At 26.2% G+C, this 20,202-nt stretch overlaps 7 protein-coding genes across 11 annotated transcripts; 5 read left to right on the forward strand and 2 right to left on the reverse strand.

Moving 5' to 3' along the window:
* The first annotated feature begins 23 nt into the window (after nt 1-23).
* LOC122848068 (probable ATP-dependent RNA helicase DDX23) lies at nt 24-3,023 on the forward strand. Of its 3 annotated transcripts, none has more exons than XM_044145881.1 (3): nt 24-68; nt 133-2,808; nt 2,884-3,023. In XM_044145881.1, the coding sequence occupies exon 2, from the start codon at nt 269-271 to the stop codon at nt 2,789-2,791; it is 2,523 nt and encodes an 840-aa protein (XP_044001816.1). In that variant the 5' UTR covers nt 24-68; nt 133-268; the 3' UTR covers nt 2,792-2,808; nt 2,884-3,023. The 3 variants fall into 3 exon arrangements, with proteins under 3 accessions (XP_044001816.1, XP_044001817.1, XP_044001818.1); XM_044145882.1 differs by having other exon boundaries at nt 36-64; XM_044145883.1 differs by having other exon boundaries at nt 38-55.
* Nucleotides 3,024-3,026: 3 nt separating this feature from the next.
* LOC122848131 (40S ribosomal protein S13-like) lies at nt 3,027-4,257 on the reverse strand. The gene is made up of 3 exons (XM_044145989.1): nt 4,128-4,257; nt 3,621-3,748; nt 3,027-3,386 (listed from the first exon to the last, which is right to left on the reverse strand). Exons 1-3 carry the CDS (start codon nt 4,148-4,150, stop codon nt 3,082-3,084), a joined length of 456 nt encoding a protein of 151 aa, XP_044001924.1. The 5' UTR covers nt 4,151-4,257; the 3' UTR covers nt 3,027-3,081.
* A 298-nt stretch (nt 4,258-4,555) lies between these two features.
* On the forward strand, nt 4,556-6,784 carry LOC122848090 (DNA primase small subunit-like). Its single transcript, XM_044145918.1, has 5 exons — nt 4,556-5,104; nt 5,187-5,355; nt 5,433-5,599; nt 5,678-5,870; nt 5,982-6,784. Exons 1-5 carry the CDS (start codon nt 4,600-4,602, stop codon nt 6,556-6,558), a joined length of 1,611 nt encoding a protein of 536 aa, XP_044001853.1. The 5' UTR covers nt 4,556-4,599; the 3' UTR covers nt 6,559-6,784.
* An 81-nt stretch (nt 6,785-6,865) lies between these two features.
* LOC122848109 (26S proteasome non-ATPase regulatory subunit 11) lies at nt 6,866-8,861 on the forward strand. Its single transcript, XM_044145946.1, has 4 exons — nt 6,866-7,455; nt 7,601-7,995; nt 8,063-8,387; nt 8,466-8,861. The coding sequence occupies exons 1-4, from the start codon at nt 7,135-7,137 to the stop codon at nt 8,694-8,696; spliced, it is 1,272 nt and encodes a 423-aa protein (XP_044001881.1). The 5' UTR covers nt 6,866-7,134; the 3' UTR covers nt 8,697-8,861.
* A 174-nt stretch (nt 8,862-9,035) lies between these two features.
* Nucleotides 9,036-11,960, reverse strand: LOC122848101 (uncharacterized protein DDB_G0283357-like). Of its 3 annotated transcripts, none has more exons than XM_044145937.1 (6): nt 11,866-11,960; nt 10,255-10,389; nt 10,069-10,182; nt 9,675-10,002; nt 9,258-9,595; nt 9,036-9,165 (listed from the first exon to the last, which is right to left on the reverse strand). In XM_044145937.1, the coding sequence occupies exons 1-6, from the start codon at nt 11,907-11,909 to the stop codon at nt 9,036-9,038; spliced, it is 1,089 nt and encodes a 362-aa protein (XP_044001872.1). In that variant the 5' UTR covers nt 11,910-11,960. The 3 variants fall into 3 exon arrangements, with proteins under 3 accessions (XP_044001872.1, XP_044001871.1, XP_044001869.1); XM_044145936.1 differs by lacking the exon at nt 11,866-11,960 and adding an exon at nt 10,482-10,994 and having other exon boundaries at nt 10,255-10,390; XM_044145934.1 differs by lacking the exon at nt 11,866-11,960 and adding an exon at nt 10,482-10,994 and having other exon boundaries at nt 10,255-10,399.
* A 391-nt stretch (nt 11,961-12,351) lies between these two features.
* Nucleotides 12,352-17,779, forward strand: LOC122848069 (tip elongation aberrant protein 1-like). Its single transcript, XM_044145884.1, has 4 exons — nt 12,352-12,953; nt 13,798-13,966; nt 14,552-14,709; nt 14,884-17,779. Exons 2-4 carry the CDS (start codon nt 13,813-13,815, stop codon nt 17,062-17,064), a joined length of 2,493 nt encoding a protein of 830 aa, XP_044001819.1. The 5' UTR covers nt 12,352-12,953; nt 13,798-13,812; the 3' UTR covers nt 17,065-17,779.
* Nucleotides 17,780-19,192: 1,413 nt separating this feature from the next.
* Nucleotides 19,193-20,052, forward strand: LOC122849310 (ras-related protein M-Ras-like). Its single transcript, XM_044148001.1, has 3 exons — nt 19,193-19,243; nt 19,402-19,584; nt 19,650-20,052. Exons 1-3 carry the CDS (start codon nt 19,193-19,195, stop codon nt 19,737-19,739), a joined length of 324 nt encoding a protein of 107 aa, XP_044003936.1. The 3' UTR covers nt 19,740-20,052.
* Nucleotides 20,053-20,202: the final 150 nt, after the last annotated feature.

Here is a 20,202-nt window from a genome sequence, read left to right on the forward strand (position 1 = left end):
CCATGTTGATTATTTATAAATAAATAAAAACATGGTTGACTGACGTTTTATAAAAGTTATTATTGCAAGTAGGTATATTTATTTATTTACATTAAATAAAATTATATTAATTTGTTTTATCTTAAATTTCAGATATAAAAAATATTAAATAATTGAGTATTTTGTTTTCATACAAGTTACTATATATACCATCTATATATTAAAAAATTAAAAAGTCATCAATAATTTTGTATTATTTATTCAATTTATCATCATTATAAATTAAATAATGGATCGAAGAAGTAGATCTAGAGAACGTGAACAAGATCGTGAACGTGAACGTGAACGTGATCGTGAACGTGATCGTGATCGTGATAGAAGAGATCGTCGTCGTTCACGTAGTCGTTCAAAAGATCGTAAAAGAGATCGTAAACGTTCAAAAACTCCTGATAAACTTCAAAAACGTGATAGATCAAGAGAACGTATTAAAGGATCAAATACAAATTCTAAAGATAATAAAAAACGTAAATCAAGTCCAACAGCATCATCAACAGGTTTATTTATTCATGATGATGAAATTAAAAAACATGACAATGAAAAAAATGATGATAAATCAACTAAAAATATTGCTAAAATAGATGATAATGATAATGATGAAGAAAATAATGATAAAACAAAAACTAAAGAACTTGATCAACAACAACAACATAAACAAAAAAAAAAAGAACCACTTAGTTTGGAAGAATTATTGGCAAAAAAAAAAGCTGAAGAAGAAGCAAGATCAAAACCAAAATTTTTAACAAAAGAAGAAAGAGCAGCATTGGCATTGGAAAAACGTCAACAAGCTGTTGAAAATATGAAAAATCAACAAGATGAAGATAGACGTAAATTTTTTTCAAAACAACAAGAAAGTTCATCATCAACATCAACATCAACATCAACACATTGTGATTTAGATAATAATAATGATGATGATACAAATAATAAACGTCGTGAACGTGAACGTGATCGTGATCGTGAACGTGATCGTGAACGTGAACGTGATAATAATAATTCAACATTAAAATATACAAATGAAGATAAAGAAAAAGAAGTTGAAGCAATTAAAGAAAGATATCTTGGTCAAGTTAAAAAAAAAAGACGTGTTAGAAGATTAAATGATCGTAAATTTGTATTTGATTGGAATGCATCAGAGGATACATCAGTTGATTATAATAATATATATAAAGAACGTCATCAGGTACAATTTTTTGGTCGTGGTAATTTAGCTGGTATTGATATTAAAGCACAAAAACTTGATCAATCGGAATTTTATGGTAAATTATTAAAAAAACGTAGAACAGAAGCTGAAAAAGAACAAGAAAAAATGAGATTAAAAAAAGTTAAACAAAAAGAAGAAAAACAAAAATGGGATGATCGTCATTGGTCAGATAAACAATTAAATGAAATGACTGAAAGAGATTGGCGTATATTTAAAGAAGATTATAATATAACAATAAAAGGTGGACGTATACCAGATCCAATAAGATCATGGAAAGAATCAAATTTTCCAAAAGAAATACTTGATATTATTGAAAAAGTTGGATATAAAGATTTAACACCAATTCAACGACAAGCAATACCAATTGGTTTACAAAATCGTGATATTATTGGTGTTGCTGAAACTGGATCTGGTAAAACATTGGCATATTTAATACCACTATTGTTGTGGATAACATCATTGCCAAAAATTGAAAAAGTTAAAAATGCTGATCAAGGACCATACAGTATTATATTGGCACCAACACGTGAGCTGGCACAACAAATTGAAGAAGAAACAAATAAATTTGGTAATACACTTGGTATACGTTGTGTACTTGTTGTTGGTGGTTTATCACGTGAAGAACAAGGTTTAAGATTACAAATGGGTTGTGATATTGTTATTGCAACACCTGGACGTCTTATTGATGTACTTGAAAATCGTTATTTAGTATTAAATCAATGTACATATATTGTACTTGATGAAGCTGATAGAATGATTGACATGGGTTTTGAGGGTGATGTACAAAAAATATTAGGCTATATGCCATTGACAAATTTAAAACCTGATAATGATGATGCTGAAGATGGAGAAAAATTATTAGCAAATTATACGAAAAAAAAATATCGTCAAACTGTTATGTTTACAGCAACAATGCCAACAGCTGTTGAAAGACTTGCTAGAACATATTTACGTCGTCCAGCAGTTGTTTATATTGGTAGTATTGGTAAACCAACTGAAAGAACTGAACAAATAATACATATTATGGGTGAATCAGATAAACGTAGAAAACTTATGGAATTATTAAGTCGTGGATTTGAACCACCAATAATAATATTTGTTAATCAAAAAAAAGGTGCTGATGTACTTGCACGTAGTCTTGAAAAACTTGGTCATAATGCATGTACATTACATGGTGGTAAAGGACAAGAACAACGTGAATATGCACTTGCATCATTAAAAGGTGGTAATAAAGATATACTTGTTGCAACTGATGTTGCTGGTAGAGGTATTGATATTAAAGATGTATCAACTGTTATTAATTATGATATGGCTAAAACAATTGAAGATTATACACATAGAATTGGTAGAACTGGTCGTGCTGGTAAAAATGGTCTTGCAATATCATTTTGTACAAAAGATGATAGCCATTTGTTTTATGATCTCAAACAAATTATATTATCAAGTCCAATATCAACTTGTCCACCACAATTATTAAATCATCCTGATGCACAACATAAACCTGGTACTGTTGTAACTAAAAAAAAACGTGAAGAGCAAATATTTGCTTAATGATAATAATAATAATGGTATGAATTTACAAAATTATTTTCATTATAATATATATACCTATTAATTTATATTAATTTATTTGTTTGTTTTAGAATAATAATGCAAGTGTCAACTTGACAATTTGGATTCAACCAACATCACCACCATTATTTTCAAGTGTAAAATTAAATTATTTTATATTCATCATTGAAAAAAAAAAAGAAATTTAATAATAAAAACTACAAACAAATAATCATTTGAATTTTAATTGTTTTTTTATTTATATTTTATATTGTCAATAATTCAATAATTTAAGCAACAAGAGCACTGGCTGTTGAACTTTCGTACTTCCATGTTGGTGCAAGTGTACCTTTTGATTTGTAATATCTTGAAAGACGATGAATTCTTGATTCAACAAGAATCAAACGGAATTTTGAGTCTTTGTCTTTACGATTACGTTCCAAATGCTTACGAATTGCAACAGCTTTTTTGATAAGACAATATACATCTTCTGGTAGATCAGGTGCCAAACCCATGGCTTTGACAATTCTCAAAATTTTGTTACCAGTACGATGACGAGTTTGAGCAACACCATGGCTATCACGAAGAATAACACCTGTAATAATAATTAAATATTTATAATTTAATTTGATTAAAATAAAATAAAATAAATTATTTGTCAACGAATACCTATCGCAAATGAATATCATCATTGTTGACTCAAAAATTCGGTTTTTAATATTGCAAAATAAATATTTACATGACAAACGAGTATAAAAAATTGTATAGTAGTTTTATATCGAGCCAGATTTTGCTGTACATATAATTAAAATAAAAATAAAATTCTTACCAATTTGTGAAGGAGTGTGTCCTTTTTTTGCAAGCTTGAAGATAAGATCTTTACAGTCCTCAGGGCTGAGTTTCAACCATGATGGAACTGATCGTTTGTATGGTAATGCCGATTGGGAAATACCCTTACTGTTGAAAGAAAAAAAATAAATTATTATTATTATTTTAAGGTTAGGGTTTTGACAACAATTTATAATGGCAATAATTAATATTAAACTCATCAACATTATACAGGATAAAAAAAAAAAAATAATAATAAAAATAAAAACAAAAATAATAATTTAATTGTAAAATTCAAGTTCTGAGCATTAATTATTAATATTTATTTTAAATGACATTGACCGCATGGCTCATTTTTTCACTCTGATTTTTCATTATCAAAAAATTATTATGATTAATAAAAAGTTTTTAATTTTTTGTGTCATTATGGAGGAGTACATATTTTAAAATTATTTATTGGTAAAAAATTAATTAATTTATATGATATTTATTGTAAAAAAAAACTTACCCTGGAGCGTGCATACGACCCATGATTGCTGGTTTTGAGTGAAAAGGACAAAAAAAGTGAAAAAAAGAGAGACCAAGAGAGAGAGTTACTTAATTTTAATTTTAATATGGCAGACGTCCTCTCCTCTCTCACTGTTTTCTTTATTTCAAACAAGAGGGCGCAAGTTTAAAGCGACAAAAAATTCAAAAAAATTATTATTTATATACCTCTAATAATTGGATTTTAGAATTTATTATTATTATTATTATTTAGTTAATAAACAATTTTCAAGTATAAAAAATATATTTTATTTTTAATTTTATTAATAATAATTTTTTTTTTTAATAAAATTTTACCGACAATTTGATTAGTATTATTGACACACACATGTATATAAAAAAAAACATGGAGGCTACATATATAGCACTACATATACATACATAGTCACATGGCTTTTTGCATGTAGTTTGTGTGTGATAAAAATTAATTAATAATGGAAAAAGTAAACAAATGTACGCCGGAAATTTTAAAATTTTCATTAGTTAATACATGTAAAAGTAATAAACAAAAAAGGATTGAGAAAAAAGAAAACATTGTTGTAAGTAAACAAGATTCTTGGACAACTATTGATAATTTTGATAATTTTGATATGAAACGAGCTGAATTAATTCAAGTTGCTTATAATTTTATCCAATTTGAAAATGAATATGAAAAAAAAATAAAACAAGAGAAATGTCATGATGATAAAAAATCAGCTGAAATTCAACTAAAACAATTAGATTGTAATTCAGAACGTCAACAATTTCATTTGACTGCATGTAAAAAATTAAATGAACAAAATCAAACACTTGTATCAATACCTGCAACATGTCAACAACAACAACAACAACAAACATCAGCATTATTTCATATTAAAAACAAAGAAAAAGATATTATTAATTATTATAATAATATTTTACCAGTTGATGCATTGATTGATTTATTTAATCTTAACAATGGTAATTATTATTATTATTTAAAACTAACATTTCAATAATAATGGATTGTTTTTTTTTCATTTTAATTTTCTTATATTTCAAGCATATAAAACACAAAATCGTGAATTAATGTTTACCGTTTCATCATTCAATAATCCTGAATCGAAATTTGTTATGAGAAATTTAAATACAAATACAACTTTGGAATTTATACAAAGACTTGTTAAATCTAAACCACATCAAATTGATATTGGTCCTATTTATGAAAAAGTGTAAGTATTTTTTTTTTGTTTTTATAATATACCTAATAAATAATATTATTGAAATATAGGTATTTATAATTTTTTAGACCAGGAAAATTAATGAAAAATAAAGTTATTGCTAGAGAATATTTGATTGATATTGATTTGAGTGATTATGATGAAATACGTACTTGCTGCAAGGAAAAAAATATGTGTCAAAAATGCTGGAAATATGCTGCATTGGCATGTCAAATTTTGGACAAAGAAATAAGAGGTAAAACCTGATGATAATAATAAATTTAATTTATTTTAATTTCAAATTTTCAAATTTTTAAATTTTAATTTAATGTAGCATATTGGCAATATAAACATATAATGTGGGTTTTTTCGGGACGAAGAGGAATCCATGCTTGGATTTGTGATAAAAAAGCCAGAGAAAGTCATGTTGAAGACAGAATTGATATTACTGATTTTTTCAGTGTTGTTAAATCAGGTAATAGTAAAAAACGTGTTAAATTTAGAGGCCCTCTTCATCCTTTAATAAGGTAATCATTATTATTATTATTATTATTATTATTAAAAAAAAATGTAACATATGATTATCATTAGGTATATTAATTATATATATATATATATTTTTTTTTTCCTTTTCACAGTGATAATTTTCAATTATGCTTAAAATTTTTTGTTAATGTATGTATAAAAGAACAAGATTTATTGAATGATTTGGAAAACATTTCATATTTTTTGGAACAAGTACCAAAAGTATTTCGTCAAGATCTTTTAACTAAATTTAAACACTACAAAACAAGCTTACAACGATGGAATTGTTTTTTACTTTATTATGAAAAACAAATGAATAATAATGATAAAAATAAATTAAATAAAGAATTTGTAGCTGAATGTAAATATCTTGTTGAAGAAATTGTTATACAATATACTTTTCCAAGATTGGATTGTCCAGTATCAATTCAAACAAATCATGTACTAAAATGTCCATTTAGTTTTCATCCAAAAACAGGAAAAATAGCTTTGGTCATTAAACCAGAACAAGTTGAATTATTTAATCCAGATAAAGCTCCAAGAGTTGATGAAATTGTTGAACAATATCGACATTCGTCTGAATTATCTGAATCAGCAGGGCTACATAAATTTGAAAAATCTGTTGAACATTTTAAAAATATATTGATTCAAATTAAAAAAGATGAACAACAACAACAACAAGAAAAATAAATAATAAGTATATTTTAATTTTTTATAAATAATTTCATTTCATCATCATTTAAATAAAAGGATATTAAAAATTAACAATAGAAATTCACCTTATTCAATTGTGACATCCATTTTGTAAAATTATTATGACTCAAGCAGTACCATGACACGAGAATTACAGTCATACACACACATATACGGATATATGTACCTATATCAATATATATAAATAAAGAAAAAAAAAAAACCATACACATAGCGTTTTTGAGAGAAAGAAAATAAAAATATATTTATCTCACCCCCTAAACATCCAACAAAAGAGTTGACTTTATTTAAATTACATGTTATTGTTAACTTATTTTGTCTTTGTGTGTTGATTAATAAAAATTTCAAGTATTTTCTCTAGACAATTGACAAGTGATTGATTTATTTCAAGTCATTTAAATTGCCGGTTATAAATATAAAAATACATCAATAAATATATTATTATTAAATTCACATTAAATTCAGGTGATTTTTGTTTGATTTTGTTTTTTTGTTTTTTTTTTTATTTTATTTTTTTCAATAAATTTTGATAAATAAAATTAAAATCTAAAAATGGCTGGTGCAATGTTGTTTGAGCGTGCTCAAGCAGCCTGTATGACAAATCGCAGTGAGGGAATATCATTGTTGAATGAAATTGTCTCAAATCCAAGTATTGGCCTTGATGAAGATGATGAAGAAAGTGTTCGTATTAAAGAACAAGGCATACTTCAACTTGGTGAATTGTACAAAAAAGAAAACAAAGCAAAAGAACTTGCTGATCTTATAAAAGCAACAAGACCATTTTTGTCATTAATATCAAAAGCTAAAGCAGCTAAATTGGTTCGTTCACTAGTTGATTTCTTCCTTGATCTTGAAGCTGGTATTGGAATCGAGGTTAGTAGTCTTTAATTATTTCAACAAAAAAAAATATATAGGTATCACAATATATCTGTCATGACGCAGCATACTTACTTAACCTATATTCTTGTACAAAAAATAAATTATTATTATTATTATTTTTTGTTTATAATAAATTTAGGTACAACTTTGTAAAGAATGCATAGAATGGGCAAAAGAAGAACGTCGTACATTTTTACGACAATCACTGGAGACTAGACTTATTGCTCTTTATTTTGATACTGGTATGTTCAGTGAGGCATTGCAACTTGGATCAGCATTACTCAAGGAATTGAAAAAACTTGATGATAAACAACTACTTGTTGAGGTACAATTATTGGAATCAAAAACTTATCATGCATTGAGTAATTTAGCTAAAGCAAGAGCAGCATTAACAAGTGCTAGAACAACAGCAAATGCTATTTATTGTCCACCTAAAATGCAAGCTGCATTGGATTTACAATCTGGTATACTTCATGCTGCTGATGAAAGAGATTTCAAGACTGCTTACTCTTATTTTTATGAAGCATTTGAAGGGTCAGTGTGCAACTAATGATTTGATTTTTATTTTAATTATTATTTTTTAATTTAATTTTTCTTACAGTTATGACAGTGTTGATAGTCCAAAAGCATTGACTGCATTAAAATACATGTTATTGTCAAAAATTATGTTACGCTCACCAGATGATGTACAATCAATAATGTCTGGTAAATTGGCTGTTAAATATGCTGGACGTGATCTTGATGCAATGAAAGCTGTTGCTGAAGCAAGTCATAAACGTTCACTTGCTGATTTTCAAGCAGGTGTTAAAAATTATCGTCAAGAACTTGAAGATGATGTTATTGTTAGAGCTCATCTTGGATCACTTTATGATACAATGCTTGAACAAAATCTTTGTCGATTGGTAGAACCATATTCTCGTGTTCAGGTATATTTTTAATTTAATTTAATTTAATTTAATGTTTCTCAAATAAAACATAAAAATTGTATGTTTTATTTTTTCTAGGTTGCTCATATAGCTACATCAATAGCATTACCATTGGCTCAAGTAGAAAAAAAATTATCTCAAATGATACTTGATAAAAAATTACTTGGAGTACTTGATCAAGGTGAGGGAGTTTTAATTGTCTTTGAGGATACACCAAGAGACAAAACTTATGAAATTGCATTGGATACAATACATAGTATGGGAAAAGTTGTTGATACCCTATATCAGAAAGCCAAGAAACTCACATAGCTTTTTTTACTATTTATATAAAAAACACTAAACAACATCAATTATACTTGCTAATTATTAACAATCATACAACTCAAAAAATTAATAAAACAACAACAACAGATTAATAATATGCTAAATATATATATATTTTTTTTTTTTTCTGACTTTTGTAAGCCAGTAAAGAAAATTTTTTGCTAAGCATTGAATAGAGATTTTTCATTTGGCTTTTTAATTAAAAATATAATAATAAAGATTGATTGAAATACGTATAAAAAAAAAAAAAACAAAACATTTTTTTTATTTTTTATTATTAAGTCGTCAATGAATTTTCATCACGATCATCATGTTTTAAATAATTCATGGAGCATATAATTTGCAGACAAATACATTACAATTACTTTTTGTATTTTGAACTTGTTTAGCAATTTTTTTTAAAATTTCAAGACTTTGTTGTAAATCCTCTGATTGCAAAATACCCTTGATGATTCTGAAATAATTAAAGAAATTTAATGATTATCATTCGAAAAAAATAAAATTGATTATTTTTTAATTAAATAATAATAATAATTTTTGCCATACAATTCATCCAATTTTCTTTGAATATCTTTTTTAATAACTGGAACATCTTGTATGAATGATTTATCACGAGACATTTGAATGAAAAATTCATGTTGAACTTCACATGCAAGACGTGACACACATTTTGGTGTATTCCAAAATTTTTCAGCAATATTTTTTTCTTGTATATGTGGCACATGATCAAGAATAAATTTATATGGAAAATGTTGATGATCAAAACCTACTGAGACTGATCTTTTCTTTTTTTTACCAGCAAGAGGTAATAATACAGGATTTGCAGCAAGAGCTGCTGCAGCACCAATTAATGCAACACCAGCAAGTGCTTTTAATGCAACTGCCTGTAATTATTTATTATTATTAATTTGAAAATTAATTTAAATTATTATTATTATTATTATAAGTAGGCGTATCAATTACTTTTTGAGTTTGAAGATGTGCTGATGCTGGTGATTGTGGTTGTTCTTCAGCATTAGAACCTGTTGGAAATTCATTATCTTCTGAATTTGTTCCATACATTCCACCATATCCACCTGGTCTATTTGTAAAATGTATACCACCACCACCACCAAGAGGAGGACGATGATTTATTTCATATCCATTTGTTCCATATGCTCCATTATTGTCATTATATCCATATCCATATCCATATCCAGGTCTTAATAAACCTGGTCTACCACTATAGTCATATTGTCCATTACCATATGCTGATGATGATGATGATGATGGTGGTGGTCGTGATCCATACCTTTAATAAAATCACAAAATATATTTGAAATGTAAATTAAGGGACATTTTATGTAAATATAAATACCTATCGGGAGAGTTTCCTTGACTACCATAGGGAGAAGAATTACTATTTGAAGAGGAAGAAGATGATGATGATGATGAACTTTGTCCAGGTCTGGGATATGTCTGCCAACCGTATCTATATAATAAATTTATACATTATTTTTATTTTATTTATTTATTTAATGAAAAAATAAATTTAAATAAAAACCTGTCAATATCAGGACGATTTCCATAACGGTTATTATTTTCTGATGGATATCTTGATGATTCAGTTGCTCGTGTTGTTATAACTGAAGTTTCAAGTTGATCTGATACTTGAAAAAGTGAACCACAGCAATTGGAACTTGCAAAATTTAAAAATTTTAAAAATTAATAAATAAAAAACAATAAGTATAATAAAATATATTGATGTGATAATTTGTTTTATAAACTCATCTCTATTTAAAAATGATGATGATGATGATGATGATGATCCAGGTATTTTACGTGTTAATTTTTCTTTTTTATCCTTAGTTGATGAATCATCATGAATTTGTTCAATTTCTTCTTTTGTATTGTCTCTTTTAGTTAAATAACCATTTGAATTATTATCAGTTAATTTTTCAGATGATTGCTGAGCTGATTCGTCAATTGGTGATGGTTTTATTGGTCCAAGTTGATTTGTGCTATTATTATTTTTATCAGAATTTATTGATACACCAATTGATTTATCGGCAATAATAACAAGTAAAGCACAAGTCAAGCACAAAATATAACTCAAATGATTCAAAGACATTTTTTTTTTTATTTTTCTTTCGATGCAATTTATTGATACTCAAGTCATTTGGATTGATTTATTAATAAATTCACTTTTATGTAAAATATATAATTATAGATGAAATGTTATCAAGTTGACAACAAAGCCACGAATGACTCTCTAATTTTTAGAGTTTCACCATTTATATATCCTCGTCACACCAAGATGATCATCATCATCATCATCATCATTGCCCTTCAGGGTTGTTGTTGTTATATTTATATTTTTTTTTATTTTATTTTTCAAATAATTATAATTTAATTAAATAATATTATGATTTTTTTTTTTATTACAAAATATAATCAATTATTAATTTTTAATAATTCAATATAATTTAATTTTATCATGGAAATAATAATATTAGAAAATTTATATAGAAAAAAATTAGCAGATATGAACAAAGTGTGACGACAATATAATTATTACAAGTGAAAACAAAAGTGTCACGCGTAAAAAAAAAAAAATTATTTTAAAATGGTCATGCTCATAATTCTTTTATTTCAAATAATTTTCATAATAATTTCAAAACAAAAAATTAAAATACTAAAAAATTAACTTTTATTTTTCCAATTTATTATTAAATTAAATTAAGTATAATTCAAGGTGCCCAAAATTTTAGCCTTGTTCTCATTAAATCCAGAATTAAACATAAACTATCATCATCATCATCATCATGAAATTTTAATTTTAATATTTAACATCCTGGATCATTGCATACCTACATGTATATAGAGAAAAAAAGAAAAATAAATAATATTGTCGCATTGTGCAAAATAACGCAATTAGTTCCGGCATACTATCAAAAAATTGACGTTATTATTATTTAAAACGAAATAATAAAAAAATTTCATCATTACAAGGTGATAATGCGCTGATAGTAATCAACACCTTTTTTATTGTTATAACTTATAAGTTATTTGGTGAATGGTGTTGTAATTTGTAAATCTTATAAAATATAAATTGGAATAATACATATTTAATTTTTCCATCAAGAAAGGTGATGATGGTTCAAGGCACCCTTACCTCAGCTGAGCAACCAATTTTCTTGAAATAAATAAAATATGCATTGGGAATTTCAAGATTCTCTGTACTATTTTCGCCGATGAAATTATATAGAGATGAAGATGGATAGATAACATTCAAATATAATAAAAAAAAAAAAAAAAATAGAAATTGAGCAAGCAAGGAATTGAAGGGAGGTACATAAATTTGACAAAAAAATAACACAGAGAGAGAGAGAGAGAGAGAGAGAGAGTTAAGTAATCAATACGTATTTACACGCGGCTGATTCCTCCTCCTCCTCCTCCTGCTCCTGCATCCTGTTGTCATGACAACAACCAGTATGATCCTCGCAAGCATGCGCAATATAAATTAAGCTCATTTTGTATATTGTTGTTATTATTAAAGCTCACATTCCATTTTGAAATTTAAAATTATTAAGAAATCATGAAATTATAAAACACATGTAATATTCTATAATTTTATTTTTTAATAATAATAATAATAATAATAATAATTGAGGGTAAAAGAGAGAAAGAGGGTGTACTGAAAGATGTACATACTACATATGTACTTGAATTAAAATAAAGAGAAAGAAAGATTGGGCGCGTGCGTAAAGATAGGCCTCCCTTGAAGAAGAGTATGTAGAGTTAAAATGACCCGGACACAAAGTGTACCAGCACAGCTAACAACAGCTAACAACAGCTAACAAGTAACAATACATACACATTATTATTGTCAGTGTTTGGTTGCAATTTGTTCTCATTGACTTGTTCTTCTCTTAGAATAAGTTAAGTTATCAATCAAATATATATTTCTTATAAAAGTATATATTGTTGTTGTGTCAGAGTTCAAGTGTGCCAATTTAATAATGATGTCATATAGATATAAAAGCTTGCTCATCGCATTATTATGATGCTACATATGTACAGTGTTGATGAAGAAGAAAAAAAAAAACAAATTTAAATTGAGTATTGTATTGGATAGCTTCCAAAATTTTAACTGAATATTAAATATAGAGTACAATTGAAAAAAAAAAATAATATGATAATTTGGTTATTTTAAAATATTATAATATTTCAAGTGAAACAGATTGTCTGCAATATTTCAAGGTATATGTATAAATAATATATTTATTATTATTATTCACATAAACACTTTTCTATTTTTAGTCTCTTTTTTTAAAAAATAAAAAACGATAATCGACGTACAAAGCATATCCCTTGGGACGTCGTTTTCATCAGTCAAACAATTTTAGTAATAATAATAATAAATAATAATAATGTTGAGTTATTAAATTGAAAATAAACATTCGCATGCTTGCATTATTTTTTGTCAATAAAAAAAATAAACAAGTAAAAAAAAATGAATTGGCAATTGACAATAGTTAGCATGTGGGTCACGAGTATATATATATAGGTATATCGGTACATACAGGTACATACAAGTACATACACCGTGCTTAAACATTATTGGCTTATCAATTTATTTTTGTTGACAACAAAGATTAACACTCTCTCGATGATTATTATTATTATTTATGTATTATAAATATATAGGTATATACAAATAAATTATTCATCATATATCAACTCTTGAAATTTATATTTAACTTTGCCTACTAAATAAAAGTTGATCAGTACAAGTGGTTTTTACTATAAATTATTTGAATGAAAAATAAACAAACACTTGATTTTTTGTTTTTTGTTTTTTTTTTTTTTTTTCGGTCAACGAACCCTCACTATTTTATTGCAAACATGATGAGGGGAAAAATTTTTTATACATCTCGTTCTCATATTGTACACACAAAAATATTACACATATATATTATATCATCACAAAGGGAGCAAAACTATATTTATATATTTATTTATTTATTATTTTTTCAGAAACAACAACAATATATTAATATTAATAATAACTGTAAAAGTACATTTAAGTTTTTTGAAATTTCAGATAAATAAAAAAGAAATGTGGAGTTCAGTAACAGCAGCTGGTACAGAAAATGGTCCAGCACCATCATCAAGAAGTAAACACAGTGCAACATTACTTGGTGGTCATATTTATTTATTGGGAGGTAGAAATGGCAATTTGCCATTGAAGGATTTATGGAGATATAGTCTTGGTAATATATATTTAATTTTAATTTTCAATAAATATATAGGTATTTACTTGTTGAATCATGCATAATATTTAATTTATATATAAATTAAAAAATAAACCTCATATTATTTATTCAATTTTTTTGTGCATTTAAATTTAAAAAAAAAGTAAAATTTCAATGTAAAGGGATATACTTGTAGGATAAAAATAAAAGGGGCGAATGCGAGTTAACTGGTACATAGAGAGTAGAGACACCCCCAATGGCTCTTTACTTTGGCAGAGTCCCTTGGGCTGATGTCAATGTGGTGATTGCATTGATAAATATATATAAGAGGACTCGGATGTCCTCAGCTCACAAGGGGAATCACACAATATCAATAATAATAATAATAATAATAACTTTGTAGAGAAAATAAATAGTAAATGTAAATATATATGTTATATATAAAAAAATAAAAAAAACTGCTGACAAAAGCATAAGATGTATACACTTAGTTGTCTTCTTGATGTAAAGCACGTTTTTAGCTATAATAACAACAACAACAACGACAACAATAAATACTTTTCGTCATTTTATTAAAATAATAATTTTATTGATTGCTTTTAGCTGAAAGTCGATGGGAAGAATTGCGTCCAAGTGGTGATAAACCACCGGCACTTCAAGAACACAGTGTAGTTTCATACAAAGATTGTCTTTATGTATTTGGTGGTGAGCTTGGATTTTCAGCTGGAACAGAAACACCACTTTGGATTTACACTGTTAAAGTAATAAATTTTTCATTATTTTTTTCACAATAATAATTGTCATTATTAATTTTACGCTTTCTAATTTAAAAATGAAAAAAAAAATAAAATAATAATATAACTTCCTCGCGTGTGACACTATACTTTTACTTTTTTTTAAAAAAACAAAATTATTAAATTAAATAAAAATTTCAGACAAATTGTTGGCGTAAAATAAAAGCACAAAGAGGATGTGCTGTACCTCGTGGACGACGTGGTCATACAGCTCTTGTTCATCGTGGTCAAATGTTAATTTACGGTGGCTATCAAGATTTACGTGGCAGTTCATCTGAATTATGGTCATTTCATTTTGAAACAGAATCATGGCATTTATTATCATCATCATCATCATCAAGTAGTGGTGGTAGTAATAATAATAATAGTAATAATAATAATGATGGTTCATTTGGACCAGCACCACGTCATAAACATACAGCAATACTTGATTGTGATTCAATGTATATTTATGGTGGTATGACTGATCTTCAAGAACGTAATGATTGTTGGAAATGGGATATTAATACATGCACATGGTTTTCAATTAAATTAAAAAATAAACAAACACCAGGTCCACTTCATGGTCATGCTGCATGTAGATTACCAAGTTGTATGTTAATATTTGGTGGTGAAAGTAATGGCACATCAACAAATGAATTATGGAGATTTCATTTTACAAGTGAAACATGGGATAAATTAACAATATCTGGAACAAAACCACAACCAAGATCAGAAAGTATTGCACTTGCTGTATCTGAACTTGTAATACGTGGTTGTGGTATACAAAATAATAATAATAATAATAATAATCGACAAAAAACAACAACATCAACATCAACACGTTGTGGACAACATAAACCACGTTTTTCATTAGCTGGTGCTGTTAATTATAATAAAGTATCACCATGTGAACCACCAACAAGACCAAGTTTTTTACGTGAAATATCAAAATTATCACAAATTAATTTATCACGTTTAAGTCATCCAAATAAATGTAGTTATTCAGTATTAAATGGACAAGAAGAACATGATCATGATGGCGATGATGATGATGATGATGTTAATAATTATAATGATAGCTATGATGATGATGATTATGATTATGATGACGATAATAATGATACAAAAATTATTAAAGAAAAAGATAATAATTCATATTATCCATTTCAACAAGTTGACAATGAAGTTGCTGCTGATAATAAAAATAGTAGAATGGTTAAATCACGTAGTGCAAATGCAATTGGTAAAAGAATAAGACAACGTAGTTGTATTATCAATAATAATAATAGTAATAAAAATAAAAAAAATCATCATAATCAACAACAACAACAACAACAAACAACATCATTTTGTAATAATGATTATGGTAGTTTTAATAATCGTATGACTAGAGAACCAATATCAGTGCCAAATTTTCGTTCATTAACATTACCAACACCAATATTAACACCAGTTGAAGCAGCACGTCTTGTATTTGTTGATCCAGATGATAATAGTGATAATGATAATGATAATGATAAAAATAATCAATCAACAAAATTAATTAATCTTACTGAAGAAGAAAAAAGTGATTTTGAATTATTTCATGAGGCATGTCAACCAACAAGAGGTGAAAGTTATCATTCACATTTATATGAAGCAGCAACAACAACAACAACAATACAAAGTCCAAAAACTCCATTATCATCATTAACAACAACAAAATTACCAACTTCAGCATCAGTTAGATTTGCTGATCTTGAAGAGGGTGAAGAATCAACATCTGATTATGCTAGTAATGATGCAAGAAGTCCTGGTGATCAACTTGCTGTTGATGATGATTATTGTTCTTTAGATACAATTTTAAATAAAAAAAAATCATCATTAAAAAATCGTGATAATAATAATATACGTGATGGACAATTTGGTTTTTGTAATCCAAATTATTTTGGTGTTGATACTTCTACTACTACTACTACTAATAATGATAATAGTAATAAATTTGTAAAAATACTAAATAATAGTTCACCAGATAGTTTACTTGATGATAAAACTGGACGTTCAGTATCACAAACATTTGCTGAATTATTAGAATTACAAGAAATTAAACCAAGAATACCACCAAAAAGTTTAAAACTTGATAATTCACCATCTAGAAGAGCTGTTAGTGCATCGAGAGCTGAAAGACAAAAAGCTAAATTGCAGGCATCTTGTCAAACAACAACAACAACAACAACACCAGCAACAACACCAGCACCATTTAATGTATTTATTATTGGTGGTAAAGAAAAAGGACAAGCAGCTGTATTTTCAAGACCAGTATCATTATGGAAACTTCAGCTTGGATCACATATTTTTTAAATATATATATAATCATAAATATATATATTGTGTGCCACATGGAAAATTCAAAGTATTAGATTAATAGATCATTTATATTCATAATTTTTTCAACTATTAATTAGTATACTTATATATTTCGATTTTTATTTGTATCGTTCGTACTGATGTTTATTGTATTTAAAAAAAAAATCAATTATCATTATCAATGTGTCAATAAAAAGATAATAAATTTGACACAACAAAAAAACTATACCTATATTTGTTGAATAGCCAACAAAGAGAGCTAAAATATGAAATAATTAAGTATTATTATTATAATGCATTTGTTTGTGTGTGCACTACTCGTATTCATAAAGCGTATAGCTAGATAGTAAAATAATTATGTTTTTTATTTTCAAAAAAAAAAAAGATATATAAGTCAAATATCATCAAACAGTATTTTAAAAATAATTTATTAATTATATATAGTTAATTTATTTACAACAACAATTGCACCATAACAACACACCAAAGAGAATATATATATCTCAATGCCAAATTAATGTACAAAAAAAACAGAAAGTGCAAGAGAGAAATTTTTAATTAATTAATTAACGTCACTTTTAATAATAATAATAATAATAATAATAATAATAATAATAATAATTGATTGATTGATTGATGGTTATTAAAATACGTCCATTGTTTAAAAGCATTATTGCTCAAAAAAAAAAACAAACGAAACGTCCAGGAATGCAAATATATGAGCAAATTCAAATGCTAAAAATGATAAACAAACAGCCAATCATTGTATTACCGCAATTAGTATTATTAAATTAATTAATTAGCTATATACACCTATATCTTTTCATGACCATCCACATTGTTATTGGACACTGAGTGTAGATATTATAATAATAATTACTAGTGAAATATTTATTATTTAAAAAAAAAAACATTTTAATGATAAATTAATTTGGGAATATGTGCAATTTGTAATCCCCAAACATATCATCATTTCATCATTTATTTAACACTTAACGTTTATATCTCAGAGTCCAATATAAATAATAATAAAATAATAAAAAATATACAAGGTATACTTTGGTAAAAACCATGAAAATCATTGTTTTCCATATTTTGTAGAATAAATAAACCAAACAGACACTGTACAAAGATTTTAAAAATGTGAAAAAATATAAATGTTTGTAGAGAAAAAAAAAAAATTTATTTCGATTTCGACTAGAATTTCTGTCTCAAATATTTGACAATACATAAATTATAATTATATATTTTTTTTCAGCTTTTTTTAAAAAATTAATTTTATTTCTGCTGGCAGTTGCTAAGGCATCTTGGATCATCATCATCATCATCATCATCATCATCATCATCACAATAGGTAGCAAGTTTATTTTTTTTTTTCAGGCAAATCGATAATTTCTATTAATGATCTACATATTGCATGGACTTGGATTTTCATCGGGTATTATTTACATCAACTTTAAATTTTTAACAATAATATTGCACTTGCAAATATCAAGGGAAGGTTGCAAATAATAATAATAATTATTTTCTCCTTAAAAATGCTTAAAAATAGACAGACACACAGTTGGGCACTGATACTGATACGATTGGATACGATACGACAGAGATAAAAATATATTTCACACTGTTCTACACAATACACATACTGACACATGCATACAATACACATCCATTATTATTTTGGAGTAAAACAGAGTAAAAGATAAAAAGTCAGACTGCTGACTGAGTCAGACAAAATAAGACAAAATCCATAGATTCACAGTTGTGTGTTTTGTAGATTATAGAAAAACATTGTATAAATTATTAAAATTAATTGTGAAATATTTTATAATATTACACGTAAATAAAACAATAAAATAACAGGTAAATTAATATTTAGGTAATTTATTTATAAAGGGGCATCCTTAAAATGTTGAAAATGTTTATCGATCCATTTTGTCCATGAGAAGAAAAAAAAAAATGGATTCGATTTAGGGTTGAAAGATGATGATGTTGAAAAAAATTAGACTGGCTGTTATTATAATTAAATAAAAAACTCATTTCAGATGTCATAAAATTGTGTTGATAAAAAAAAGATACATATTTATTTATAAATATTTAAAAAAATAAATATCAATACGGAATGACGAGGCCTCCAACAAATGATAATCTTGTGACACAACATAAACTTGTGGTTTGTAGATATATATTATATACCTGTACTAAATATTATATAGGTTGTTGGTGAGACAGTGTGTCATCAATACAATACATTAGTCGATGTCCTATAGTCATGTCATCACTATGATAAATATTAATCCAATTATATTATATATTATTTAAATATTACAGCTGGTTAAAGATAGAGATAGAGATGTTTATCCAATGCTTCTTGCTGCAAATAAAGTTGATTTAGTACATTTGCGAAAAGTTAGTGAAGAACAGGGAAGAGAATTGGCACATAAACTTGGAATTCCATATATTGAAACATCAGCCAAGGATCCACCACTAAATGTTGATGCTGCTTTTCACGAGGTAATTTATAATACATATGCTATTTTTATTATTATTATTTTATATTATTATTATTAATTTTTTAGGTTGTAAGAATAATTCGCAATCAGCCACCAACAGAATTTGAAAAAAATCGTAGAAAACGAAGAAGATCCGGCAAGTGTACTCTTTTATAGAAATTACATTTAAAAATTATATTGATTATTTTTTAAAATGACAAAAATATGTGTGATTTAAATAATCAGGTTTATTTATAGTTATTTATTTTTCATTTGACAAGTCAAAATTTGAAATATATATTTTATTCAATTTTCATGATAAAAAAATACAAAAAAATTTAATTTTTTATATGCAATTGTCAAGAGGTTTAATTTAAAAAAAAAATTTATCATTAGAATTATTAATTGCTCATGTTTGATTCATATATAATATAAATTATTATAAATACAAGCACAATTGAAGAAATTCATCAGTCATACAATATGACTATAATTACTTTTTATATATAAAGAAAACAAATATTTTATGTATATATATAATATATAGCCTAGGTATATTTTATTTTGGTAAAAAAAGAGAAATTAAAATTATAATTGCAGACTATGATTTTTAGCACAACAAAAAAAATCATTATTATTT

Source organism: Aphidius gifuensis, linkage group LG2, assembly GCF_014905175.1.
Source record: "Aphidius gifuensis isolate YNYX2018 linkage group LG2, ASM1490517v1, whole genome shotgun sequence".
Lineage (NCBI taxonomy): Eukaryota > Metazoa > Arthropoda > Insecta > Hymenoptera > Braconidae > Aphidius > Aphidius gifuensis.

Excerpts from the sequence above, each read along its gene's own strand:
- LOC122848068 (XM_044145881.1), top strand. The coding sequence starts at position 269 with ATGGATCGAAGAAGTAGATCTAGAGAACGTGAACAAGATCGTGAACGT.
- LOC122848090 (XM_044145918.1), top strand. The coding sequence starts at position 4,600 with ATGGAAAAAGTAAACAAATGTACGCCGGAAATTTTAAAATTTTCATTA. Across the intron at positions 5,356-5,432 it reads GGTCCTATTTATGAAAAAGT|ACCAGGAAAATTAATGAAAA; the intron begins GTAAGTATTTTT and ends ATAATTTTTTAG. Across the intron at positions 5,871-5,981 it reads CCTCTTCATCCTTTAATAAG|TGATAATTTTCAATTATGCT; the intron begins GTAATCATTATT and ends TCCTTTTCACAG.
- LOC122848109 (XM_044145946.1), top strand. The coding sequence starts at position 7,135 with ATGGCTGGTGCAATGTTGTTTGAGCGTGCTCAAGCAGCCTGTATGACA. Across the intron at positions 7,996-8,062 it reads TTTTATGAAGCATTTGAAGG|TTATGACAGTGTTGATAGTC; the intron begins GTCAGTGTGCAA and ends TTTTTCTTACAG. Across the intron at positions 8,388-8,465 it reads AACCATATTCTCGTGTTCAG|GTTGCTCATATAGCTACATC; the intron begins GTATATTTTTAA and ends TATTTTTTCTAG.
- LOC122848069 (XM_044145884.1), top strand. The coding sequence starts at position 13,813 with ATGTGGAGTTCAGTAACAGCAGCTGGTACAGAAAATGGTCCAGCACCA. Across the intron at positions 13,967-14,551 it reads TTTATGGAGATATAGTCTTG|CTGAAAGTCGATGGGAAGAA; the intron begins GTAATATATATT and ends GATTGCTTTTAG. Across the intron at positions 14,710-14,883 it reads TTTGGATTTACACTGTTAAA|ACAAATTGTTGGCGTAAAAT; the intron begins GTAATAAATTTT and ends TAAAAATTTCAG.
- LOC122848131 (XM_044145989.1), bottom strand. The coding sequence starts at position 4,150 with ATGGGTCGTATGCACGCTCCAGG. Across the intron at positions 3,749-4,127 it reads GGTCGTATGCACGCTCCAGG|TAAGGGTATTTCCCAATCGG; the intron begins GTAAGTTTTTTT and ends TTCTTTCAACAG. Across the intron at positions 3,387-3,620 it reads ACACACTCCTTCACAAATTG|GTGTTATTCTTCGTGATAGC; the intron begins GTAAGAATTTTA and ends TTATTATTACAG.
- LOC122848101 (XM_044145934.1), bottom strand. The coding sequence starts at position 10,821 with ATGTCTTTGAATCATTTGAGTTATATTTTGTGCTTGACTTGTGCTTTA. Across the intron at positions 10,183-10,254 it reads AATCGTCCTGATATTGACAG|ATACGGTTGGCAGACATATC; the intron begins GTTTTTATTTAA and ends TTTATTATATAG. Across the intron at positions 9,166-9,257 it reads CAAAGAAAATTGGATGAATT|AATCATCAAGGGTATTTTGC; the intron begins GTATGGCAAAAA and ends TAATTATTTCAG.
- LOC122849310 (XM_044148001.1), top strand. The coding sequence starts at position 19,193 with ATGACGAGGCCTCCAACAAATGATAATCTTGTGACACAACATAAACTT. Across the intron at positions 19,244-19,401 it reads TGACACAACATAAACTTGTG|CTGGTTAAAGATAGAGATAG; the intron begins GTTTGTAGATAT and ends TAAATATTACAG. Across the intron at positions 19,585-19,649 it reads TTGATGCTGCTTTTCACGAG|GTTGTAAGAATAATTCGCAA; the intron begins GTAATTTATAAT and ends TTAATTTTTTAG.